Source organism: Dendrobium catenatum, unplaced genomic scaffold (genome assembly GCF_001605985.2).
Source record: "Dendrobium catenatum unplaced genomic scaffold, ASM160598v2 fragScaff_scaffold_1472, whole genome shotgun sequence".
NCBI lineage: Eukaryota > Viridiplantae > Streptophyta > Magnoliopsida > Asparagales > Orchidaceae > Dendrobium > Dendrobium catenatum.
The window spans coordinates 261,323-288,644 of record NW_021319934.1 but is presented as its reverse complement, the minus strand read 5'-3'; the positions used below and the strand labels follow the sequence as shown (position 1 = coordinate 288,644).

Genomic DNA, 27,322 nt, shown 5'->3' with positions numbered 1-27,322 from the left:
CCCTTTCGCGCGCTTCTTCGGATAAATCCCGCTCGGATTTACTAAATCCGGCTACCCGTCGGATTTACTAAATCCCGGATTTAAGCTGTAAATCCGTAAATCCGGGATTTACTGAATCCCGGGATTTAACGCGCGCACAAAAACTGTTTGGCTGGATTTAGCGTAAATCCGACTTAAATCCCGCTGTAAATCCGATACCAAACAGCCCCTTAGAATCGAAATGATTCAGCAATTTGGAATACGAAGAGGGGAATGAAAGCAATACCATACCCGGGCGACAAGATCGGCGTCCACGACAGGCACACCGCTGGATCTAAAGAGACCAGAAACGGTGCTCTTTCCTGAGGCGATCCCTCCTGTCAATCCAACGATCCTCATATTCGTCTCGCTGCCTTTCACTCTCCACCAAGAAGCTGTCGGCGATTGGGCAAAACTCAGCTCCAGCTGCGGAGAAAAGAGCGAGCGGGGGATGGTTGGAAATTACGAGCAAGCCGAAGAAATTTTAATTAATAGTAGGATTTAACAAATAGTGTTAATCACAGTAATTTAAAATTTAAGGCGATTGATTTATTAAAAATCTAAATTTATTTTATATTTTAAATAATAGTTGCCTACTTGCTTATTAATTTTGATTTTAATTATTATAAATAAGTTATATTTATAAATAATATAATCAAAAGCTAATTTAATTATTAAATAATTTAAGTATTATTTAAATAATATTCTAATTACTAAATATACTATTAATTATCTAATTAGTTATTTAAGTATTCTATTGCTAATAATTACTTTGGTAATTAATTATTTATTATTTAGCATTTCTGCCATTTCATTACTTACCATTTAGTTAAGGAAAATTTACATACATACCACTTTATTTTATGCTATTTACATATCTTATATATATAGGTTTATATGTATATATATTTTAAAACTATTTCAAAATTATATATTTTTAAATTTTATAAATATTATTAAATGCTCATACACTTATATTATATAATTTTTATGTTATTAATTTTTAATAATATTATTATTCATTACATCATCTGGTTCGACCCCGATTCGACTCGAATCGGTCAAACCGTGAACTTCTCCCTCTTCCGATTCGTTATCCGGTCTGATTTTCACAACCTTAGTTAATTATGTAACTTCTTAATTATTTTTTGTTTAAGGCCTATCTACGGTTTCCCGTTCCTCTTCTTATCCTTGTTCGTTTCGACTTCGCCTGGTCGCCTGAGGTAGAATTTCGAACTAAAAAGCTTCTTCGCCGTTCTATTTTCCTGCCGGATCGGAAGTTACTACAGAGACGCCTCCTTCGACGAAGTTCTTTGCCTCCTTTGACGACGACGCGGGAGCTCGCTCGCTGCGACGGTAACCTCTTTCTCTCCTTTCGCGCGCTTCTTCGACCAAATCCCGTAGACCCGCGTAAATCGGCCGAACCCTAGGATTTATTAAATCCTATATTTAGTTATTTACAGAAAAAAAGGGTTAAACGGAGGGATAATTCGCCGTGTGATGTCTATTTTTTCTTTTTGGCAGGATTTACATTAAATCCTGCTCAAATCCGATACCAAATAGCTCCATAGGATATATTCTCTTACGGACAGGGAATAAAAAAAAGCTGAGACGGCTAATTGACAAAGTTTTCCAATTAATTGGCAAGTCATACAATCCGTTTTCTTCATGACAATTCGCCAGGCAATGTATTGGAAGTTGTTGTTTCTTTTTTTTTTTTATGTTTCCATTGTAGTTTTTAGGATTGCATGTGCATTTTAGGGAAATTATTCACGCTGATAGAGTATAGTCCTAACATAATCTCACGAGTCATGAATAGTCCAAATAAATTTACATAATTTTGAGGATTTTGAGAATTTATTATATTCTTTTAATTGATGTTTTAAATCATTGCACTAACAAGTCATCTGATGGATAATACTTTGATTTTAATGGCTGTGAATATGGATAAGCAATCATACATTCTTTAACATTTTGTAGTAGGCAGAGATATACACGTTCACAGTTCCATCTAAATGGGGCGAATAGCTGATCAAGGTATCGTTATGGTTGGTTATGGATTTTTAAACTTTTATCCTTCAAAGTCGAGCTTTCATTTTGGTAATAATATATAACAGCTCAACTTTCTTCTTATACTACAATGGGTTTTTTTTTTTTTTTAATTTGAGAATAAAATCGAGCTTTCTCATCTTCGTAGATGTGTTTCTCTTCGATGATAATTATTCATTTTGTCTTTTCTTTTCTGACAGTTCCAAAATATGTTAAATGATGGATCCCTGATTTCAACAACGATGGATCAGTTATATTTGGATACTTCTCTAGCTTTACCTAATCAAAATGGTCAAATTGATATTTGTGGTATGCCCTTATGATCTTTCATTGTTACAAAGCTTTTTGTTATCATTATATTGTACTCATTCAAGTTTATTTTGTTATACAATTTTAAATAGTTTACTTTATATATCTGGAATCATTTTCTGGTTATGAACTATAGTCTTTCCTCACTTTATTTTGTTTGAGATATACTTGAAATGTTGCTCTCTGTGTCTTCTTGTATGTCACTTGTTTATAGCATAGAAATATATTTGAAATATGACACACTTTTCCTTCCTTACGCAATGCCATCTTAATGTATTAGTACTACTGGCCAGCAAATTTTTAATTCAAATATCAATTTTTTTCTTTTTTTGTTGTTTATATTCATATTTGAATACTCGTCATGTACTCTCTTTCCATTTCTTTTGTTGTTTTGTTTCTTCAGATCTACTATCGCCTATTTCATCCCTAATACTCTTTTTACACTAAAAATGTTACTGCTAGAATCTTACTTGTTAATATGTTTTGCAATCAATTTTTATTGCTTGATTATTTCTTTTATGTTTTTTTACCTGTCCAATATTTTATTAGCTGTTATCTCATGTTTTTTCTTCTGATGAAGATAAAATAGTGATTTTTTTCCACAAAAAATCAATTTTATTTTGAGAAACATTTTTATTCTAATTACATAGAGTATTGCTGATATACTCAAGTAGCTGATGGGGTGAATTGTCATTCTTTTTAATCTCTAGATATCTTAGTTTTTGAGCGTTTTTTTTTGTTGGAAAAACTTGATTAAATGACTCTTATTCATGGCGGATCTTGTGGCAAAGAAGAAATTAGAAAAAAAGGTAATATTTGTTATTTGAAGTTATTAGAGGGGACCTCTCCAGATGGAAAAAATTGTGGCATAGAAGATAAAGGCAATATTTCGGGTTAAGATTATTAGGGTAAACCTCTGTTGTTGGAAAAGTAAATCAGAACAAGTTGAAAAGCAGGCGAAACTACCTCATCCCTGATAAGTTAAGACATGCCAACATTAATGCAATATGGTCACTCTCATGCTATTTTGCAATCAACCAAGGTCTTACTCAATTAGTGTACACTCTGGAATTATACTACTTTCCGGTTCATGGAATCTACATCATGTAGAAATGATTATTGTTTAACATATTTATTGGCTAGAGATTATACATGACAGTTTTGTTTGTGGTGAAGATCCTTAGTAGCATTATTTAAAATTACATAATACGAGGCTCGTCTTGAGACCTGCATCACCTCGCTGGGATGAGGCTTATTGTCATACCCTAGAATCTAATCTAGAAGAATTATTCTTTTATCTTTTAATTTATATAATCAAAGCTACCTATTTTTTTATCAATATAAATAGTAGAAAAAATAAAACTATCAATCAAAACTTCAAATCTATGCATGGGAAGTTTACCCCATGTTTCTACATTTTCCGGTCATGATTGGGCTTGGTTTGGGTGCTAGCTAAAGCTCAGTTCCCATGCCTAGGTTCAAGACAGCAATATAGCCTTTGCCAGCACCTATTGTTGTTAACCTGACCTATGCCAGACCAGCCCACCGAAGAATGCGTTCTACTTTTCCTAGGCAATAAATGAAATAAATGAAATTCGTAAGGCACAACCAGTCAAACAAAAAGAGATTTCTTACTGAAAACTTTATTATTATGAATGCTAAAATGAGGTTATTAGATATGCTCTGGATTTGCAGCGGCAATGTGACTAGTACGTTATTATTGGGATTTGGGAGCACCCTACTGTTTTTGTGATATTGCGGTTTTTTATACAAGATTCTCCTGCAGCTACCATGTGTCAAATGCTTCTTTTTTATAATGATTTTCATATTTTGTGATATTGTTACCATTCCTCAAATGGCCTCTCATAGATAATGATGTGCTTGTTTTTTGAACATGTTCCTTGATTGCTATTGCGTTTTATTTTCTCTTTACATCATAGCACACTAAAGATTCTATGAAGGAATGTTTAATAATTTTTTGTGTTGTGATTCAAACGTGGAGTTGTTTGCAATGGGAAAGTTGTCTTCTGATAAGTTTTACACATGAATTTTATTTCTAATGTTTATTCAACAGACAAGGGTCCAACTATAATTCGGGAACTATTTCACATTGTTTACGTGTTTGATCTTCTATTCAAAATATGTCCTCCAAAATTCAATATTTAATATTCGTACCGTCAGCATGGTTGTTTGTAAATTATGTGTGAAGTATGATGTTATAAAAAGCCTTACTTTCCGATAGGAAACACTTGTAGATCTCAAGTATTTCCTATCATCTTCGGAAAACAACGAGAAGTCTCCACAAAAATCCACACAAAATCACAAAACTGTAGATAATTTGTATTATTTGATGAAAGAGAAATAGAGAATACCAAGATGCAATTGATCCTCTATCTGAGAGGAGGATCTTTCTCTCCCAAATCTCTAGACACCGCTAAAGCCAAAAGAAACTAAGAGGTCTCAAATTTCAGCCAAATTCAAGATGCTCTAACCCTAGGAAAACAAACTATTTAATACATACAAATTAAAAGGAAATCTCAAAATAGTCCCTACATTCAAATTTCCCTCCTAAATCCCTCAAAATTCCTTCCTAAACAGCTCACGCACGCCCGGGCGTGCGTTTGGCGCGTACAGGAGGCGGACATTTCCGCCTCTATTTGCGTTAGCTGATTCCGTCAAACCAGCTGGACTCATCCAATTGACCAATCTAACAATACTCTCATCTCAAAGATCCTCGTTGTCCACAAAGTGGAAAGACTATATCCTCCTCCATTTCTTCTTCATCACAAAAGGTAACAACCTGAAGAGTTCGGTCCTTACACCTGTGCCCCGCTATACCTCTCATCACAACTGAAACAGAGTCCCTTCGCCCTCTTCTCATGTAATTCAAATTCAACTCAAAAAAAAAAAATCAACTCTTCTCATGTAATTCTGTCTCTATGAGCTTCTTGAAGTTGTCCCTAGATCTTTCTTCTGCAGTATTTTCCTTCGAAGTCCTTCGAAGAGTCTCTAGTGTTGGCTTCTTGGATTTCAAGAAGGTGGTGGTCATCCTGTATGGGCCTCCTAAGTTGCTGCCTCTTTTCTCTCTCTAGGTGCCTCTGACCCTCTACCAATTGAGCTAGCTCCATAGCCTCTCCCAAATAACGAGGCCTCATTACTCTAATCGCTACCCGGATCTCTAGTGTTAATCCCTTCATGAAGTTCCCCTCTAGCATTGTCTCAGAAAGGCGGTCCAATCGGCTAGCAAGGTACTCGAACCTTTCCCGGTACTCTATCACTGAACCATACTGCGTCAAGGTGAAGTACTACTCATAGAAGTCTCCTCCCCTGCCGGTTCGGAAACGTTCTATCAGACAATTCTTGAACGCCCTCCAACTTCGTATGGGTTGTCGCATGTCCTCCATTAGTACCAAGCCAAAGCCTTCCCTTCCAAACATAGGCCTGCTGCCGTCAGTCTGTCCTCCTTCGTTAACCCATTGAGTGAAATATCTTCAACCTTATAGATCCGCCGGTGCTCATCCTCTCCCTCAAAGATTGACATCTTCAATTTCCTCACCCTCAGATCGCCTCTGTTCCCACTATTCTCTCCATAATTTTACATTCCCCAAGGGGTGGTTCCCCCCAAGTTTCTCAATCATCCCTTCTACGTTCATACCCAAGCCCTTCATCAAATTCCCACATTCTCTCAAATTCAGCACCCCTTGGATCATCACAAACTCCTCTTCTTTTCAATTCAACCCTCCTTTGGTCAAAATTCCCTCTTTCCCTTTCAAATTCAGCACCCTTCCATGTCCAACCCCCTCGCGCCTCCTCACATACCCTTTACCTGACTCCTCCCTAGGAATAAGCCCTAGTGGAGGCATTTTTTCTATTCCTTCTGAAATCTCCATCTCCTGAGCTTCCCTTTGTCTGATTGGCTTAGGGTTTTCCCCACTTCCCTGGATGTCAGTGACTTCCCTCACCTCCGACGGCATTTTTTTGGTTTGGCCCTCAACCTTTCTTCCCGCCCGTTCCTTTGTCACCGTTGTCGCCGTTTGAATTTGTTCTCTAATATCTTCTTCACCATCTCATGAAGATCAAAAACTATCTTCCACGGATGAAATTCTATCTTCCGCCATTGCTTTCATTTGGCTCATCTCGCCTTCAAGGTGTTCCTCCAATGCATCTACCTTCTTGGCCGCCATCAATACCTGAATTTTTGTAGGTTCAAAAAATTTGGATATTGGCCCAAAAAACAGCAAAAATCCCTTCCTCTAGCAAAAAACAGCCGCTTAATTTTCCGAAAATAGCCCACAAACGGTCCCAAAATCTGCTCTAATACCAATTTGATAGGAAACACTTGTAGATCTCAAGTATTTCCTATCAATCTTCCAAAAACAACGAGAATTCTCCACAAAAATCCACACAAAACCACGAAACAATAGATAATTTGTATTATTTGATAAAAGGGAAATAGAGAATACCAAGATACAATTGACCCTCTATTCAAGAGGAGGATCTTTCTCTCCCAAATCTCTAGATGCCGCTAGAGCCCAAAAAAACTAAGAGATCTCAAATTTCAGCCAAATTCAAGATGCCCTAACCCTAGGAAAACAAACTATTTAATGCAAACAAATCAAAAGGAAATCCCAAAACAGTCCCTACATTCAAATTTCCCTCCTAAATCCCTCAAAAATCCTTCATAAACAGCTCATGCACGCCTGGGCGTGTGTTCGGCACGTATAGGAGGCGGACATTTCCACCTCTGTTCGTGTAAGGCGGTCCTGTCGGACCGGCTAGACCAGTCCAATGGACCGTTCAAACACTTTCTTTGCCAAATTTTGATTTTTTTCCAGTAAATATACCAGAATGCTATACACATGTTTGAAGATATCTGACATCTGAAGCAGCTAATTTTGAACAGTTACTCAGCATTGATGTTTGCTGTGCTGCAAAACTCAATTAGCAGTGGCATGATATATGTGAAAAATCAAATAGAATATTTAAGTGATAGAGTTTTTTAAATATAATGACAAAATGTTTTGATGTGCAAGGGTTTTGGACTAGTAGAACAAACATTAAGAATACATATGAAACTTAGTTAGTTTGATAATAAAAATTGTCATTTAATATTATTGGAAGCGATTCATAGATGCGAATGGTTTAGGTATCTTAGTAAAAATTGTGCGTATAATATAGAGTTCACTTTGGTCACTTAAAAACGTGAACTCTGGTCACTTAAAAACGGAAATCTGCCTTGGACGTGTCAAATAATAACTGGGTATCACGGACACTTAAATTTTATTGAATATATTAAATCTATCATTATGTGAATATTTAGTGTTAGACAATAAACATTTTTTTGATAGCTAAGTTGAGTATAATAAAAATGATAATGTTAGAATGAGTGCATAACAAAATTTTAGTAATTATAGATTCATAAATAATTATGTTTGAGCGATGGTAAGTGTATCATCTATTGAAGGTAATGTTGTGAAAATATTCGATGATTTGTAATGAAGGTAGAAATACAATTATAGGAAAATTAAATATGAAGGATATGGAAAACAAAGATTATACCCAAGGTCACATGAATTAGGGCTGTGGAAAAAGATTTTGAATTAGTTGAACAAAATATGAAATTGTGGTGAGTTTGGTAATAAAAATTATCATTTAATATTATTAAAAGATAAAGTCATTCTTAGATTTTATGGTTTCAAGTATCTTCATAAAAATGTTGGATTTAGAGGATGTAGAGTTGACATTGGTCACTTAAAATGGAACGGTGCCTTGGTTGTGTCAAGCAATAAGAGGGTATTATATGAATCCTAAGTATTAAACAGTAAAAAATTTATTGATAGCCTAGTTGAGTTACTTGAGTATAATAAAAATGAAAATATTAGAATGAGTATATAACAAAAATAGGAATTATAGATTCAGAAATATTTATATTTGAGAGATTGTAGGAGTATCATCTATTGAAAATAAGATAGTGAAAAATATATGACATGATTTATGTGAAGGTAGAAAGACACTCATAGGAAAATTAAAGATGAAGGATATAAACAAAAAGGTTTATATCAAAGGTCATATGGCTTAGGGTTGTGCAAAAGATTTGTGTAAAGTTCAGTCATATGTTAGTTAGTGGCAATAAATGAAGAATGAGAATACATAAATCCTTCTCTAAAAATTGAAATAAAACTAATGGTGATGATATGCAATTCTTTTTATTGATTTGATCTTATCTTCACTGTGGTTTAAAATTAGACTCTTTTTAAAGTATCGTAAATAAACCGAAGCATTTCATTCATTATTTGATTTTATTTTAGATGATGATTCTAAGGATATATGGGGTGAAGATGATGTTTCCTTTGTCGATGATAAGGATTCAAGTGATTCATTTGCCTTAAATAGGGAGTGGGAGAGGAGGCAGAGCCAATTTCATACAATATCCTTTTATTTTTTCTTAAACGCTGGCTGCTCTGTTATCGACATTTTAAGCTTTTTCATAAGTTCATGTGATTGTTATCTTCCTTAAGAATTCGTAGATGGGCTTCAGAGATGGCATAAGTGCTGGGAAGGAAGCTTCTGCTCAAGAGGGCTTCAATCATGGATTCAGGGAATCTGTTTATGCTGGCTATAGCTGGGGTCTTGTTCGTGGCATTTCCAGGCATGGAACATAACCGATCTAACTTAGACTTCATTTGGGATGGCTTTCTTATTGCTTTTTAAAATAGCTTTCTAGTATAAAAATTTTATTTGTTATAGTGGAAAGCTGCTTAAAGAAGCAGTAAGAAAGTCGTTCCAAGCGAAACCTTAATATATGCTCATTTATGATGATTTTTGTTGTTGTTGATAACAGTGTGATTTCAACTCTCCCTGATCATTTAAAGGAAAAGTTGACGAGTAATCAACAAAATAAAGAAAGGTTTCAGAAATTGTATGAATCAACCCGGGCAATTTCATCCAATAAAGCCCTCCAGATTTTTTACAGTAGCATACAACAGAATGGCAGTGGAGATTCTCATGAACTTTGTGAAGATAGTCGCTGCAATCAGCTAGATGTTCTATCTAAAGATCTTAATGATCTCCTTCGTGATTCTGTAGAGCTTAAAGTGGATCTAGGCCTGAAAAAGGATTCAGCCATTAACGGTTAAGGTATCTAAATTATTTTTAAGAATGCTATTTCATGTGGTCAAAACATTTTCAATGTTTTATTTTTAATATATCATATTCTTTTTATCTTCTTCTATCTAGCATGTTGCATAGAGAAATGCATCGAAAATGTGTGTAGAATTTATGGGCGTGGGAAGCATGCTTGTTTGTTTATAGAATTTATAGACCTTGGTTTGGCTGGCCCTCCATCGGGCCAAATTGATGGTTGCAGCGACCTGCCATCCATTGCAAGACCAACTGATACGCCTTAGGTTTCACTAATTAGGGTTTGCCCTAATTTTCCTTCAAGGATGAAGTTTCTCCACCAAATCAAAGTTAACTCAAAACAAGAAGAATGAGAGGAAGAACAAAAGAGCTTTGCATTAATCTTCAAGACAAAACAAAAGACAAAGCTAGTCCACTTCGAGAAGGACCAAATCTCCCAAAAGAAACCCTAGAGAAAACAAGAAGGAAAAGAGAAAGAACTTTCTTCACATGATGCCCCAAAATAAACCCTAATGGCTCCTTTCATACAATCTCACAACTTCCCCCTCATCCCTAAATTACCCCCCATCATCCACCCTCCATTTTCCCCCCAAAACTTGGCCTCCCCCCTTGATGCCCAAGGATTTAAGTAAGTGGGCCCCAAGGGTGGGGCCCACCGTGACCCTCTCCCTTTTCTCCCCAGGTTCGGCCGCCCCCTCCTTTGGCTCACTCGGACCGAACGCCCCCCTCCACCGCCTCCTATAGACCCGCAAGGGTCTCGGATGGACCGGCTCAGCCGGACCATCACCAACATGCAAGACCTATGCGAGGAAGATGCACGTATTTTGATGTTCTGTGTTGGAATCATCATTTAGATTGTAAATTTATTAGAGTAACTTGTTTGACTCTTTATATTAATTGAAGAAGGAACTTATGTTTAAACTTGAGGACTTAAAATTATTGTGTGTGTGTGTATATATATATATATACTGTTATGCTTCTTAGTGATCCAAGAAGCTTTGGCATTTTTCGAGTAGGCATAAATTCCCAAGATAAATAGAATAGAAAGAGAAAAACTAGAAATTATTCATTCCATAATATTTTTTTACAATAGAGGTGTATTTATAATATTTGGGTAGATCAAGTTTATAATATAGGACTGGTCTACCTAAAGCAAAGTAGAAATATAATAAAAGAAATATAGTGCTTATTATATATGCGGGACCCATTTGTCATTTATGAAAAACAATATGTTAATACATGACACTTCCATTGTCATGGAAAACAACCTTGCACTCAAGGTTGAGAAAAAGAAAAAAAAACAAGAAGAGGGCTGCAAAATTTTCTTATGTGGCATCATCCAATACTTTTAATTTCTATTGCAACAAAACTTAACCGCAAAGTTGTGAAAATGTAGGGTGAGGAAAAGGCATAAGGAGAAATTCAAAGTGATCGTCATGAATAGTTTAATGAATATTTTTAGAATATGTCCTAGCTTGCTGAGAGGTAAAACAAAATGAGGTTTGGAAAAGAAAGCTCTATGTAATTCATCTAAAAATTTATGTACTATTTGAATAAGAAATTTATCTTGAATTGTGAATATATTAAGAGCTCTAGAATTAATGCAAAAATATCAAGTACCATTCTGTTTTTGAACAAGCAATATAGGAATAGAAAAAGAGCAAGGATTATGACAAATAATTCCGGTGTGAAGCATTTTAGAAATTAATTGTTCCAAAGCATCCTTTTGAAAATGTGGAGAAGGATAAGGGCGGATGTTAACTCGTTGAGATAAGCATGTAAGTTGAATACGATGGTCAATGGTACGTGGTTGAGGTAAAACTTGTGGTAGTTGAAACAAATGTTGAGATTGTTTGAGTAAGGTAGAATTAGATAATTATTTTATTATGTGGACTATCAATACACAAACTATTAAGTTTCTTGTCTATGGAATCGATGAAAGCATGGATTTGTTGAAGGGATGAATCAATGGAAACAAATTGAACATCTGTTGTAATGATTTCTGAATTTCAAAAAATTGTCATTCTTGATGAGATTGCATGGATCGTAATGCGTCAAACAAATCAGAATTCTTCATGGTGATGGGTCCCAATATGATGAAAATTGGAAATATGCAATTCTTAAGAACAAAAAAATTGGTACTTGTAACAAGGAAAAGAAGATGGTCTAGTAGAAATATGTATCTTGAAATGCAAAATAAATAATAGAATCAAAGGAACGGAGAACCTGATGCGGTCTTGAAAGAAAAATAGCAAGAGGTGGAGGATCGACTGAAGGCAAGAATCCGTAGGTCTTGAAATAACTGCAGATGGAGTTGTTGTAATGTTCCTGAATGCAAAAATTGCAGGTCTTGAAAAAAAAAAATACTACAGGTCTTGGAAGGTTAAAACTGCAATTCTTGAGACAAAGAACGCCTGAAACAAGGTGGAATTGCTGAGGATTGACTGTGTAGTAGAATGATGAAAAGGAGATACAAAACAGCTGCAATAAGTTGTTTCTTGTCTAAATAATGCCAGGAATGTGGCTGGAACTGAGGTTTACTGTTTCTTGAAAACAGCAATTGCAATAAGGTGGGTGTTGTGTCTAAAACAGCGGCTGATTGGACTGCTGCTGTTCTTGAAGGTCTTTGGTGAAAAAGAAGTGGCTGGAAAAAGTCTGGGCAGAACCGAAGAGTTGTGTCCAATATTACTGAAGAAGTGCGGCTGGAAAAGCTGCGTTTGGAGGGTTGGAGCTGCTCGGTTGACTAGAGTCTGTGGCTAGGAAAGCTAGCAGAGGATGGCGGATTGACAGATGGGAAGGAGGGATGCTGATCGGCAGGAAGAGCAGAGGGAAGGTGAAGTTAGTGCAACAAGAGCACTATTTGTTATACTTCTTGGTAATCGAATAAGCTTTGGCAGATTTCGAGTAGGTGTAAACTCCCAAAAGAATAGAAGAAATATAAGAGAAAGAGAGCAAACCTGACATTAATCATTCCTTAATCTTTTCTTATAATATGAGGTATATTTATAATAATTTGGTAGAAAGAACCGGTCTACCTAAAACAAACTAAAATAGAATAAAAAGAAATAAATTAGTGCTTCTTATTACATATGCAAACACATTTGTAATTTATGAAATACAATATGTTAATGTCTAATACATACTTAGCATACTTTTTCTTATTAAACAACCACTTCTCTAACTCTTAAGTCTCCACACAATAAGGGTCTGGTTTTAGACGGCTCTAGCTTTTTGTAAATGTGGTTGTAAAGTTATTGATGGGGATTTTTTTTTTTTTTTTGAAGTTGCTATAGAAAGCCATTTTTTAGTATAGAAATTTCTTGAAAGCAGAGAAAAAGTAGCCAAACAAAAATTATGATTGCGGTTTGAAAAGCGAATCAGTAAGAAAGCTATCCCAAATAGACATTAAGCCTCAGCATGACAGCTCCATACTCTTTTCTTGCTTCAGCCTACTCTCTAGCTAATCTCCCTCTCTCACCATTAGGATCTTACAGGCAAGAATCAACTGTAGCTTGAACTGCAAGCTCATTAGATCTTTATGGTTTTGCTATGTTAAGCTTCGTTTCATACAAGGAAAATAGGCCATGCAGAGCTAATTGCGATTTTCTCTTGGGGGAAAGGTATTCGATTGTTTTTATGTTAGATTTTGGAGTAACTAATCTATGTTGAAATTTATAGTTGTCTTAATATAAATTAGTCATCAATTAGTTGAATTATGTACTATTTCTAATATGATTTATTTGTTGATTTTTTTTTTTTTTTTGGGCTTTCAGTGATAGAATTAGATCTTGCTGGCAACATGATACTTGAAGCTGGTTGCCGCTTGCCAATCAAGATAGATTTCCTTTTCATACTTATGCAGCGCTAAGGTCGGCCAGGACCAGATCTTCTTTGATTTTTGAAGCTCATACGAGCCATTATTGGAGGGTAGCCGGTAGTGACCTAGCGGCAAAAATAGTTCTACAGCAGACTTACCGTTAGATTTTTAAATTTTGTCTACATATATATAGTATTGGTTTGGTAAGTTATTATTGTGTTAAATTGTATAGGAGAAGACTTTGTTCTAAATGACTGTATGACAAAGTAAAATTATGCTTATATTATTAGGTTTTCATAGAGTAGATTTTGTTATGAATAATAGTTTGTCTGGAAACATTTTTTTTTATTTGTAGATTGCAACTATTACTTCTGTTTGGTTGTGCTTTCAACAGGGGCAGAGCCAGAATTTTTTTCATATAGGGGCACAAATTATTGAATTTAAAAAACCCTCAATCTTTTCTTCCAGGCTTAGGACCGGCATAGTTGATTTTAATTTGTTTTTTTTTAAATCTTCGGACTCAACATAAAATGATAGAATATATGATAAAAGAAAAAAAAATTACAATTGAGAATTTTAAGTCATGATATTTTTCTTACATATTATCTATAATTTTTCACGCTGAATCTTCATTTAAGTTGAATGAAAATATAATTAGCAAAATTATAATATTGAAAGATATAATAAAGTCTCAAAAATAACATAAAGTCTTAACTTGTATTGAAAAAATCCTGACTCTGCTATTGATCTTTAGTTATTTGTCTCAAAACTTTCAAATCTTATCAGGAATTTATACGACTCTAATTTATTGAAGTAAAGAAATTGTGATAATCCAACAAAATAATTTACAAATATTAACAAAAAGTAGAAATTAAATTTTGTTACAAGCACATTTTGTTACAAATTAAATAAAAAATAATTATTTCATTTCTTTTAATATTGGTAAACCTTAAAAAAAAAATCTTAAATTTAAATTTTTTTTCTTATATATATCAAGACTATCCCATATGAAAACTATCTAAACCTTTTTGAACTAAAGATTCACTATGTTGTATCAAACAAAAAATATGTCTTCTAATGCTATTGCACATGCATTCCAACCCCTAGCTAGCAACTCTTTAATTTCTTTTAATGCTAGTAAATCTGTGTAATAATTTTTTTATAGATAAAAATTAAAAATGTAATTTAGAAATTGAAGATGAGCAAATAATCAAATGGCTACAGTCCGTAGCCATTCATTTTTATTTCTTGGAAATAGGTACACGATAGAGAAAACCGAATGATTTTTTATTTGAGAAAAATAGCATAATCTTCTCTTTTGGAGAGGGAGAGCTTGATTGAAAAAAGTGAGGTTTGAGGAGAGGCACATATACGTCCTCCGATCGGACGCAGAGGAACGTCCGGTCGGAGGCCAAATCCCGCCAAAAAATGAGTTGTACAGAGCAAATACTGAGCAATACCAAACAATAACGAGGAATACCATCATTTGAAGACCCAATACAGAGTTATACCGAGCTAAACCGAGAAATACCGAGTACAACTCGGTATTTCTCGGTGTAGCTCGGTATAACTCGGTATTGGTTTTCAAATAGCGGCATTCCTCATTAATATCAAATAATACCTAGTTGTACCAAGCAAATACCGAGTTTTTTGGCAGGATTTTGCCTCCAACCGGACGTTCCTCTACGTCCTTACACCGGACGTAATAAAAGTTCGAGTTTAAGAAGGCATAGCTTTTTCTATTTAATGAATGATTATCTTAAGCAATTTTTCTTGGAAACAATAACTAATCTTAATTAGATACTAATTAACGGGCTAGTGGGGGCCGTGCCCCCATGCTAAATCCGCCCATGCTTTCAATAAATTTATGTCCTAAAAAGCTGTTTTTATAATAGCTTTAAAAAATTTTACATTCCCTTTAATAACTTTACAATTACCTTTTCAAAAAGTCATAGCCATCCCAAATAGATCTTTAGGGCGTCTTCAATCGAAAAAAGTCATATTTTACTCTAAAATACAGTAAAACTCAAATGCACTAATTCATCTCCAATCGAACTAAATATCTTATCCTCTTTTGTGGGCTTCTTCATCTCGTTGCAAAGGTAACCATCTTTATCCTGCTTCGCACGCTTCTTCGGTAAATACTGTAACCCAAATTTTTTGTATGAGTGAACAATGCGATGGCAATATTGAAATATGTTAAATGAATTATTTGATACATGTAAGATAAATCACATCATGGAATATGAAATTCATTGCTTCCAATTATATATTATTGAAGCTATTTTTGTTAAAAATATTTTGGGATTATTTTTTTTTTTATGAATTTTCAAATATCTTATGATAAAAATATTTTATTCTCAATTTCATGACTATCATGTTTTTGTTTTTGAATTGAATAATGAAGGCTTTTTTCTTAATAGAAGTTATCTCCATCATAAAATAATAAAAAAATATGAAATATAAGTGCAAGGACAAAACATTACAATAAATTATTGCACATATTAGGATAAAAAAGAAATCAATAGACATAATGATGAAGTGAATATTAATATATCTAAAGATTAAAGATTAGGATGAGAGAGTTCATAAACTTCATTGACTTGTGGTCAGGATTTTCTTGAAACATAGTAGTTATATGTGTTGTGTCTTGTCTTTTAAATCTAAAATAAAATGAACATAGTGTTTTATTCTTCTCATTGTTCAATTCACTCAATTTTATATTATATGCATTGTGTATTGGCTATGTGTGATGCTCAAAATAGACAGGTAGGACACAAGTAATCAGAAGATGGCAGACATTTACATATGTTCCATAAATTGAAGCCCACATTGCTCAAGGGAGCTATAGAGCCACAGGTAACAAAAGATTGATTATTGAAGATAGAGAAGATATTTAACAGCTATCCATATAATAGAAAAGTATTCCTTTTAAAAAGTGAGACACCTCCACGTGCGAAGGCAAAGTTAAAAGCTAAATGCAAGAATGGATCAAAATAATCCAATTTGAGCGCCTCACCTCGAACTTTTATTTGGTCCGGTGAACGTACGCTCCTCTACGTTCGCCACCAATATTTTAGCGACACGTAGCATGACGAAAAGTCGCCGACCCGACCCGTTGTTTTTTGGGTTCTAGCGCGTGCATTTTTTTAAATCCTTGACGAGCCGAACAACATCCCATCACCTTTTGGATATATTTCAAATACCTAGCAAATACCGAGTTGTACCTAGTTTTTTCTAGCAATACCGAGCAAATACCTAGCAATACCGAGCAAATCCCTAGCAATACCGAGCAAATACTGAGTTGTATCGAGCAAATATCGAGTTGTACCTAGTTTTTCTAGCAATACCGAGCAAATACCTAGCAATACCGAGCAAATCCTTAGCAATACCGAGCAAATCCTTAGCAAATACTGAGTTGTACCGAGTTGTACCTAGTTTTTTCTAGCAATACCGAGCAAATACCTAGCAATACCGAGCAAATCCTTAGCAATACTGAGCAAATCCTGAGGTAATACTGAGTTGTACCGAGTTGTACCTAGTTTTTTCTAGCAATACCGAGCAAATACCTAGCAATACCGAGCAAATCCCTAGCAATACCGAGCAAATCCTGAGCAAATACCAAGTTGTAGAAAAACATGGTACAACTCGGTATTTGTATAGTTTTGGTCTTCACATAGCGATATTTCTCGTTTTTGCAAAGCAATACCGAGCAAATACCGAGCAATACCGAGAAAATCGCGAACATAGCATTCCCGGGTTCCGCTCCGGGTCAAGTCGTCGGGCCGCGCGGTAAAGAGTAAGAGCACGTGGCGACATGTTATTGACGGCCGAACGTACCTCTACGTCAGGTCAGAGGACATAATAATTGTTCATTTGGCAAAGGCTACTCCATAGATTCCAAAATTCACATTGCACTTCGCTGTTCGAACCACGCTCACGCAGAAAATCAAAATAGTTATTTTTTTTTATTTTTAAATAATTAAAAATATAAATAAATTTATTAAGTAATAATTTATGAATTCACATAGGCTATTACCCAAGTAGGAGTTTTGGTCTGCAGGTGGAGGTTTGCGAGGGGGAGGATGGCTCCTTTCGCAGGTTGACATTGAATTGAGAAAGAAAGAAGAAGAAGAGCATCTCGCAACTCTTCTTGGCACTTTCAAAACTGAAGTTTATGTCATTGACGCCAACACTTCTTTTTGAACACTCTTAGACCATCCATGGATCCATGAGTATGGTATGGTGCCTTCCACCTTGCACTAATGCATTAAAGACACCCGTGAGGCCGTGATGGTGAGGAATATTCCATTCATGGAGATCTGCATCCCTTCACCATCAATGAAATGGGTCTTTATGATGACGCCGAATTGTTTGTTTATAAGAAGAAGCCGATAACGACAGCTTACCACCCCGTCTCCATCATACAGAGGGGGGAGAATGTCTTCTCGCGGTAGGGGGAGAGGAGCTCTTTCTATTGTAAAAGACCGAGAATTTCCCTACCTTACCAAATTCTTCTGAGTCTTCTGACAAATCATCCGATGAGTCAGTCGACAACATTCAAGTTTCTCTCGAACTAGAAACGAACTTGAATTTGAAGTGCTTGGAGCTGTGTCACCAGCGACTAGTGCCAGCCGGTTTGTAAGATCGACCGTTGATTCATGTCTGGGCCTTATTTTTTGCCCATACAACCTAATTCGTGCATATTTTGGGGTCCCTAATATCATTTTCAACATTTCAGACTCAATTTTGATATTTTTCAAAGCCCAGCATAGCTTCTACAAATAAATTATAGCAATTTTAAAGTTTTGTTGCTCAATTTTCTAATATTTTTTTTGCTCTGATCAATGCATTGATTTCAACAAATTCTAATAATATTCAATGATATTTTACTTGGTTCATGACCCTGAGGGCCAAAGGAGAGATCCTCGACCTCATTGATATCCAAGGAGAGGCCGCGCTTAATAATTTTTTAAAATTTTAATTTTATCTCTTCTATAATTTGAAAGGTTTAGACACATATTTTTGGATTAAAAGGTCTTCAACATCAGAAAATAGAGGGCAATTGGTAGTTGCCAAAAATTGCCTTGATCAAGCACAAATATTGAAGCACTTCCAAGTTGACAACTTTTAAAATTAAATTTAAGATCATTCAAACTCTAATTTCAGCAAACTTATAATCAAACTAAGCATATCAAGGAGACAAATTCAATGACACCAAAATTGATCTAATCCGAGCCTAAATTGGCAGAAATCAAGGGAGCGAAAGCACATTTGGAAGCTTAAAAGTATTAATTGGATGACCAAATAATATCAAAATATAGTATGTTTATAATCAAATCGAGCGGCTTGACAAGAGGAATTCAACAAACCTATGAACTCTCAATTTCAATATCATTAAAGTACTTAAATGTCAAATAGATGATCTAAGATCGAGGGAATCAATACGGGTCATCTGATGGAGTGCTTCGAATTTGCTCTTGATCTACTTCATATTTAAGGTTTATGTCACTCACAAAAATCTATAAATAAACCCCAATTCCTTTCATGAAGGAGACATTTTGTTGGAGATTAGAGAGAATTTTAAGGCTTCAAGGATCTTAGAGTTCTGCCCAAGCACCACCACAAACGAACCTCCACCCGACAGCTAACCACCGTCAGGCCTCTACCTAGCCACCGACTATCAATCGGACCTCCGTCTGATCACTGACTATCATCGAACCTTCATTAACCACCGCCATTATTTCGACTTGCATCATTCGGCCACGGTCATTATAATCTCCCAAGTACCCATACGAAGTTCGATGATTCCCCAAATTATTGTAATTTTACTATATCCATGCTAAGGGACGAGTCAATCTTTGTAACTTACACAATATAGTGGATCTTTTCACGTGGGCAAGACCTCATGTATTTTCCCTTTTTGGGTTTTCTATGTAAAAATTTTCCTGTGATTTTGCACTCTCGTCTCAACTATATATTTGTGCCCTGGATATTCGTGCTTGACCTGCTGATTTTGATCGATGTTGGATTAGCTCAAAATTAGTTTGTTCATACATTTTATTGATCCTGTTACAGTTTATACATTGATATATTAATGTAATTATTATTCATTTTTCTTTTTAAGTTTAGCATCTCTCAAATCTCGCAACTGTGTTTCAAACTTGTATGAATTTGGGCTTTATTTGGGACGGCTTTTTTTTGTTGTTTCTTAAAGCATTTTTATAAAAATTTTGTAATAGAAAGTTTTTTACGAAGCAGCGTAAAAGTCATCCCAAACGAGATCGTTTTCTTATTGTTTCTTAAAGCAACTTTTTTTAAAAAAATTAAAAATTTTGTAGTAAAATATTATTTTAAAAAACATAGTAAGCGGTGCCAAATAAAGCCTTAATTGACTTAAATATTGCCAAAAAAAATTTCAGCATTTATTAACTGTACTATTTCTAACTACAAACAAAGCACAATAAATTTTGAGACCAACTTTTGCCTCCATTGATAAGGCATTATTAATTGTTTGTGAAAAGGAGGGTGATAAAGATGGCCCACAAATGTTGCGGCTATTATGTGGGCTCCATATCTTATCACTAATGAAGGAGAAATTATTTTGTGCAGTTATCGAATGATTCAGAGATCAATCAGAATATATTATTTTATTCTGTATTTAGTGATACATTGCAAAAAATAATGTGGTGCATTCTTATTCACCTTGAACGCAGTTCGGTGACCGCACAGAATAATTTCACTTAACGAAGAGGCGCAATTGAAAAAAAATGAGGTCAAAATATCATAATTAATATTTATATGTAATTAATTTAATCTTTTTAAAAAACTATTTAAAACAAGAATAATATAAAATTAATTAACTATTTATTTTTATCTTATTTTTAAAATAGATTTAGAGGTTTTTTATAATTTATCATAATTAAATTTTGATATAGTATTATGAATCGGCATAATATTAATAAAATATTTTTTATATAATGCCCACACTTTAAATAAAATTTGAGCATCACTAAAGGTGTAATTAAATTAGATTAACTATTGCTTCTGTATTTTGATTTTTGAAAGGGTATAATGTGGTTAGATATTCAGTGTTAGTGATTCAAAATTAAGATGTATAATAAATTAAGAATTATTACGAATTAGAAAATTTATAATAATAATAGAGTAAGAGAATTTTGTATCTTAGGTTTCATTAGAGACGGTTTTTTTACGACTTCTTACAGCAGTTTTTTAGTACAAAAATTTTAATTTTCTAGAATTTTTTACTAGAAAACTACTTTAAGAAGCTGCAAGAAAGCCATCTCAAGCGAAGCCTTAGCCTTGCATTGTAAAAGTTTAATAAGAAGAGGATGGTGTCATTGGATTTTTTATGAGAAAAATCTTAAAAGGGGGAAAAATCGCTGAGCCTTATCTAAGATGATTCTAATATGTAAGCATTGATTACATATGTTTGTCCATCTCTTAATTTGAAGACAAATATTACATGAGAGTTCATAGTTGGTAAAGAAATATCGCAGAATTGATATGGGGCGAAAGACATCTGAATGATTATGACCAAGTGAAAGGTTATTGGGCAATGATTATCTGTTGTTGATAGCCCGATGACTGTCTCATGACATTGATCGATAGACAAAAGTCTAATGGGAGTTGTCAAGTTACGAGCAATGGTCCATCGACGCTAATGTTCAAGTGGAGCTCTAAAATTCTTCAAGCCTTTGAACTCTCTTAAATCTCAAACTAAGAGCCTTTCGTGTAAAGAGGAGAGCATATTTATATATTTTTCAGAGTGACATATCTTATAAATATATAGTACATGCTAAATTGATTTCCTTGATCATTTGCCATTCATTTATCTTTTAACTGGCTTAATATTAAGGGAATTAAGCATAGTGCGAGATTTTGATTGCTAGTTCTGAACATTCAATCACAGCTTTATTTAATGTCAAACAACACAAACATAAAAATCTTAGCTGTTTATTCCCCCCAAAGACAACACAAACGCAAACACAAACATAAACGCATACGCAAACACAAACGCCAAACCTTATTACCGTCCAACACAAAACATCAAATTTTGAACTTCTACCGCTTCATATTAGCCGTTACCTTCTGGCAAGCCGGCCTTGACAGCAAATCCTCCCACCAACCTTTCACATGTGGCCTGGAGGTAATGGCAGAAGCGTATGGCGTATTTATCAGATAGTGTAGATATGGAAGGTGGTTTAGGTCTGCCAAGCTGAAGAAATCACCTGCCAGATACTTGCTCTCAGAAAGCCTGGCCTCATACACATCGAGCAATTTCTCTACGTTTTTTACTGAATTTTCGACGATCTTCTGGTCCGGTGCGCCGCCGAGGAGAACGGGCACGACGAGCAATTGGAAGATTATGGGTTGGACTGCTTTATCGAGCTGGTGTGCTTCCACTTCCATCCATATGTTCACCATTGTAGACTCCTCCAGATTGTCCTCCTTCAGGAGGTCAGGGCCATTGGCGCGCTTGTACTTCTTTGCTATGTACCTAGTGATTGCCCTGGATTCTGTATGTTTGAATGAGCATTATTCAGATGGAAAAGTGAATTTATACAGATTTAGGTTTTGTTGGGGACAATTTTGTTGTTGCTTCTTAAAGCGGCTTTTTAGCACAAAATTTTTAATTTTTATACTAAAAAGATGTTTTAATAAGCAGGAAGAAAATCATCCCAAATGAAGCCTTATATCGAATGCTGAAAGCTAAAGCACTAGAACCCCATGGTGGCAATGATCAATGAGGCATCAACAGTAAGTTTTGTTTTGTTTGAAGATTCTGAAACAAATGAAAGAAAAGAAATGGAAATGAAATTTTGTTTTTATTCTTTCTCCTCGCAATCATTATTTTTATGTACTCTTAGAGTCTTTGGTCATGTTTGTCTTGTCTACTCTTCACACAAGTTCTGATAAACTCTCAACTTGGACAATTTGCATCTCTTTTTTTCACTAGTCTCATTCAGATGGTTTGGTCATATAAAACGGCGGCGGCAGGCTTCCAACGACCCGGTTAGAAAAGTAGATGTATTATATTTGATTTATGTTAAAAAAGGTAGAGGTAGACCTAAAAAGATTTGATTTGAAAATATTAGAAATGACTTTTTTTATTAGATTTAAATGAGAATTTGACTCTTAAGGGCACCTCTAACCGAAAAATCATTTTACACTCTAAAATGCAGTAAAACTTCAAAATAGCTAATTAATCTCCAATCAAACTTCATTTCTCTCCTATTTCACTCGATTACTGTTAAGGTAACCAACTCTCTACTCTTTTGCGTGCTTTTTTCCTCTTTCCAGCTCTTCTTCACCAAATTCGCAAGCGAGAGTTTTTTGGCATAGGTGAATAGTCCGACGCCAATATTGACATGGCGTGAGATTTGGAGTTCGAATGCAACGAATGACGGACGACATACAGTGGTATGCAGTTCGGCTGGAGATGATCTAACATGACACAATAGGGAAAAAAGATTCATGTAGCTGACCTCATATAGTGGGATAAAGGCTTGATGTTGTTATTGTTGTATTCTCGTACTCAAAAAAGCCATTAATGTTATGATAGATCCATAAAATAACTCTCTACCAACATTACCTCTAATACGAACCTTCCTTCTCTCACACATCAATTCCTATTCTAGCTCCTCCTTGTAATTCCCAACCATTTATTGACATGATCAATGCTTCTCCTCCCTTAAAGATTTATACTCGCAAACCATGATTGTTTCCTGTTGAAGGAACTCAATCCATCACTTCAACTACGGCTGAGCATTCACCTGAACCTAAACCCAATAATGTGCATCTTTCCATTGCTCTATGAAAAGATAAACACCCTTGTATCAACCATTTGATGCACTTTATTATATCATTTGATCATCCATGCTCTTCCTTTAGCCTATTTGCCTCATCTCAATCTACAATCTCTATTCTTAGGATGCATTAGAAGGCGCAGCTCGATCCTAAGTAGAAGCATGCAATGTGAACATTGAAATGGATTTTTATGAGATTAAACCATTTCATGCGTATAGATCTTTTGAAAACTATAATGCTCGATTGATGGCAAAATGATATACCTAGATCATACCATCAACTATTTTAAGAATTTCTCCCCAATTGCTTCACAAAATTCAATTTTCCTTCTTTAAGTTGTCATTAATCAAGAGTTGATTATGTTCAAATGGATGTCAGCGACACTTTTCTCTTTGTGGGTCAGACTAAAACCATCTATGTGGAGAAAACTCCAAGATATGTCGCTCAGGGAGAAAGCAAACCATGTAAGCTTTTGAGAATAATATGTGGGTTGAAATAAAAGTCCTCGTTCTTGATTTGACAAATTCTACAATGCACTTTTTGATATTGTATTACACAAGTCATAATACTAATCATTCAATTTTTATTCGACACTCTTCCTCTGAGATGATGTTCTTTTTGTGTACGTTGACAATATTCTTTTCATGAGGAATGAAGCTTTATGCATTACTAAAAATAAAATAGTATCATCATAAGATGTTTGTTACCAAAGATCAATAGCACCTAAAATACTTTATTGTTGTTGAGTTTGCATCCACCGAAAAAAGAGTCTCTCTAACTCTCAAATAAAATATTCTACAGTCCTATTTGAAGAAATGAGACTTTCTAGATGCAAGCCTACTGTCTCTTATGGAAAAAAATTATTCTATGCAGTCACCGGACGATATTCGGAGGCAAATTAAAGCCCGCCACGTTACTTTTTTTGTTGTGTACCAGATGACGTGACGTGCTCTGATTTGCCTCCGGACGATCCGATGACCGCTCAGAATAGTTTTTCGTCCTATGGATACTGCAAACCTTTAAGAATAAGAAACTCTTTGAAGACATTTCTTGCTATCGACTTTTTGGTTGGCAAGCTTAAATGTTTGATTGTGACTAGACCTGATATGTTCTTTGTGTTTGATATAATTAGCCAACACATGAAAAAATTGGGAGAAATAATTGTCCTAAGGATTTTAAAATATGTCAATAAATATCTTGGAAAAGTATTAGTTTTTTAGAAAACTATAATCTAAAATTAAAAAAAACTATGCAAATCTTGATTACACTAGCTTGATCAAATATATGAAGTTAAAAACTTCTAAATCTCATATCTTTGTTGATGGAAATCTTATGATATAGGAAAACTCGACGTAAGCAATTGTGTCGAGTCATCCACATCTAATATTGAAATAGAAATAGAGAGCCATGACTCACTTTGCTCATGAGATGATGTGTAAAAAATAATGAAACTAATATGTTAAACATTACATCTAATTGTGCCTTTTTTTCTCCATTTCTTGCAATCTCTCGTGCAACATATACAGTACTTCATATGGCATAGGATCGCTTTACATGGCATGTTGTGAGCCACAATGGCCTGCTCCTAATTTCTAACTACTCTTTCCATCAACCAAACACCAAAATTTAGGTCCGATATTATGATGACATAAATGATGTTCCTCAAAAGTACAGAAGCATGCATGTGAGAGCAGGGTCAATAAATAGGTTGGGTTTGTCATAGCCTATGTTGCACCGATACGGATACGGCGACACGGATACGACACGATACGGATACGGGACACGTCAATTCTTAAAAATACATGATACGGGTACGGCGCGGACACGGCATCATAATTTATAAATCATACATAAAAATTAAGAAAGCAATCAAAGCATAATATTTTAAATTACAAAAAAAAATGACAACAACATCATTTGTAGCCTTGTAGCTTATAATATCAAAATATAAGTAAGCATTAAATGTCTAGTACAACAACAAAAGCATAAACATAAATTGCCTAGCACATAAAGTTTCAAGTATTCAATAGAAGGAATGATATGATTAGCTTCTTCTGTGGTTTGTCTTTGAACTTCTATATCATCTTCAATAAATATCATAGCTTTTAATTCAGGCTCATCAAGTGAAAGATTAGTAGTTTCTAATATTCTCATATCATCAAGAGACTCAAATCCATCTCGAAAATGAGAGAACTTTGCTCACAGCCGCGGAAGTAAATACGACACATCTTTTTTTTTTTTCGGATTTCTTTTTGTTTTTCAATGGACATGTGTATTGGATACGCGTGTCCTTTTGAAATTAAATAGTATTTTAATTGGATACGTCTTTGGCGTATCCGACACGTATCGGTGGAGTATCGGAGGCGTATCCGTGTATCGGTGTATCTTATACAGCACGCCTTCATAAATAGGTGTATCGGTGCAACATAGATCATAGCGGATGACTTTCTTACCGCTTCTTAAAGCATTTTTTTAATAAAAAAAGAAAAAAAAATCATACTAAAAAGTTGCTTTAAGAAACAGTAAGAACGCAATCCCAAACAAAACCTAAATCATAAAAAATGTCCTTACAATACATCAATAAGATTTATTAATTAATATGATTTGAATTTAAAGCTTCTCACAATATAGCATGATGTGTAAACAAGATTAATTGATATGATTAGTCTTAACATTAATATGTATGACTTACTGATTATCAAAATACTTATTTTAATTATAATAATCAAGAAAATATTTTTTTTACAATATATTATTATTTTTTCACATTTTTATTATTGAGTATCATAATTTTTTTCACCATCACTTAAATTAGTAAGATTTGCAAAGCAGATAAAACAACCGTTCAAAATTTTGTGGGGCATCTTTTTAAAATAAACACAAAAGATATGATAAATTTTGAAAAAAAATTTACCAAACAAAAATAAAAGTGACAAGAAAATTCTTAAAATTCTTATTTCCTACTTAAAAAGAACTTGAAGGGGCTATTTGCTGTAATTCAACTTAGGCTTCATTTGGGACGATTTTATTATTTCTTCTTAAAGCATCTTTTTAATACAAATTTTTTAATTTTTATATTAGAAAACTGTTTTAAGAAGTAATAAAAAAGCTTTCCCTAACGAAGCCTTGATAGAATTTGGTAAATTCTGAGCCAGCTAAATTTTAAAATTATTTTGGCATGACATAGAGTAAATATGATTACAATTCGATTGGGATGGCTTACTTGCTTCTTTAAAAAATAATTAAAAAAGATGTTTTAAGAAACAACAAAAAATCCTAGCTACTTATTTCAAAATTTCAATCTTTTAGTTCAATTAATATTTCAAAAGTTTCAAACCGAAACAACAGATTCTTCCCAAATCTTAGTATATTTTTTTACAAATTTCTGCACTGCCGGTTTTCTAACATTGTGACTTCTCTGCAGTGCTTCTGAGTATTTTTTTCCAAGATAATAAGAAACAGAACTTTAAATTAACTGACTTCACAATAAAACGAAAAAAAAAAGGGCATTAGAGGATTAAACGAGCTCACCAAAGAGCTTGAGGTCGCCGTCTTCAAACACCGGAACCTGGCCGAAGGGCTGCAATGGAGAAAGAAAGAATCGCCATCGGTGAATACAACCAGAAATTAAAAAAAAAAAAAAAAAAAAAAAAAAAAAAAAAAAAAAAAAAACAGATAAACCCTCTTTGGTGTAGCCGATGAAATAAAGCAGTGGCGGAATGCTTACGTTACCGTAGAGAACAGCTTGCTGCTTGTGCTCAGCGGCGACGAGGTCGACAGGAACCTGTCGGTACTCCACGCCATAAACTTCAAGGCAAGCAATCACACGCGCCGTGGCAGTCGAATATGAAGGGCCGTACACCGTCACCGCCATTTCCCTCTTGGTCAATTACTCCTCCTGAGAAGGGCAACGGGGACAAGGAAGACAGTTGAGCTTCTGCAGCATTTTTAAAGCCCTCGGATTTAAATATACATTTTTGAGAAGTTTACATACATACCATTTTATTTTATGCTATTTATCTATCTAATACTTAAAACATTAATATTACATTTCTACCACCCATATACAACTTTAATATCAAATATACCACTCCTATAATTCATTTATATCATTCATACAATCCTATAAACTTTAATATTTCATTCCATGCCCCAAAT

The 27,322-nt window shown here is 34.5% G+C and overlaps 3 protein-coding genes across 9 annotated transcripts in view; 1 reads left to right on the top strand and 2 right to left on the bottom strand.

Moving 5' to 3' along the window:
* LOC110116429 (dephospho-CoA kinase) overlaps nt 1–494 on the bottom strand; it is a 16,697-nt gene extending 16,203 nt beyond the window's left edge. For 2 of the 3 annotated variants that reach the window (XR_003702816.1, XM_028700239.1), the window contains exon 1: nt 271–494. Coding sequence is in view for 2 of the 3 variants with exons in the window: in XM_028700239.1 (XP_028556072.1) it covers nt 271–378 (108 nt within the window). In the remaining variant the exon portion in view is untranslated. The remainder of the gene's footprint in view (nt 1–270) is intronic. The other variant, XM_020849986.2, reaches the window with a different exon arrangement.
* Nucleotides 495–1,176: 682 nt separating this feature from the next.
* On the top strand, nt 1,177–13,637 carry LOC110116431 (protein YAE1). 4 transcript variants are annotated; one of them, XM_028700238.1, is made up of 7 exons: nt 1,177–1,374; nt 1,543–1,661; nt 2,268–2,376; nt 8,685–8,803; nt 8,904–9,025; nt 9,218–9,513; nt 13,290–13,637. In XM_028700238.1, exons 3-6 carry the CDS (start codon nt 2,277–2,279, stop codon nt 9,510–9,512), a joined length of 636 nt encoding a protein of 211 aa, XP_028556071.1. In that variant the 5' UTR covers nt 1,177–1,374; nt 1,543–1,661; nt 2,268–2,276; the 3' UTR covers nt 9,513; nt 13,290–13,637. The 4 variants fall into 4 exon arrangements, with proteins under 4 accessions (XP_028556071.1, XP_028556070.1, XP_020705652.1 ...); XM_028700237.1 differs by lacking the exon at nt 1,543–1,661; XM_020849993.2 differs by lacking the exon at nt 8,685–8,803.
* A 7,602-nt stretch (nt 13,638–21,239) lies between these two features.
* On the bottom strand, nt 21,240–27,107 carry LOC110116428 (probable glutathione S-transferase GSTF1). 2 transcript variants are annotated; one of them, XM_020849985.2, is made up of 4 exons: nt 26,892–27,107; nt 26,696–26,744; nt 21,586–21,873; nt 21,240–21,497 (listed from the first exon to the last, which is right to left on the bottom strand). In XM_020849985.2, the coding sequence occupies exons 1-4, from the start codon at nt 27,036–27,038 to the stop codon at nt 21,487–21,489; spliced, it is 495 nt and encodes a 164-aa protein (XP_020705644.1). In that variant the 5' UTR covers nt 27,039–27,107; the 3' UTR covers nt 21,240–21,486. The 2 variants fall into 2 exon arrangements, with proteins under 2 accessions (XP_020705644.1, XP_020705643.1); XM_020849984.2 differs by having other exon boundaries at nt 21,240–21,873.
* Nucleotides 27,108–27,322: the final 215 nt, after the last annotated feature.

Bases quoted from the DNA above. Each gene is read 5' to 3' on its own strand.
- LOC110116431 (XM_028700237.1), top strand. From the start codon at position 2,277: ATGTTAAATGATGGATCCCTGATTTCAACAACGATGGATCAGTTATAT. The intron at 2,377-8,684 runs GTATGCCCTTAT...ATTTTATTTTAG, and splicing joins TGGTCAAATTGATATTTGTG to ATGATGATTCTAAGGATATA. The intron at 8,804-8,903 runs ATATCCTTTTAT...AAGAATTCGTAG, and splicing joins GGCAGAGCCAATTTCATACA to ATGGGCTTCAGAGATGGCAT.
- LOC110116428 (XM_020849984.2), bottom strand. From the start codon at position 27,038: ATGGCGGTGACGGTGTACGGCCCTTCATATTCGACTGCCACGGCGCGT. The intron at 26,745-26,891 runs GTAAGCATTCCG...TCTCCATTGCAG, and splicing joins AAGCTGTTCTCTACGGTAAC to CCCTTCGGCCAGGTTCCGGT. The intron at 21,874-26,695 runs GTGAGCTCGTTT...TCAAACATACAG, and splicing joins CGGCGACCTCAAGCTCTTTG to AATCCAGGGCAATCACTAGG.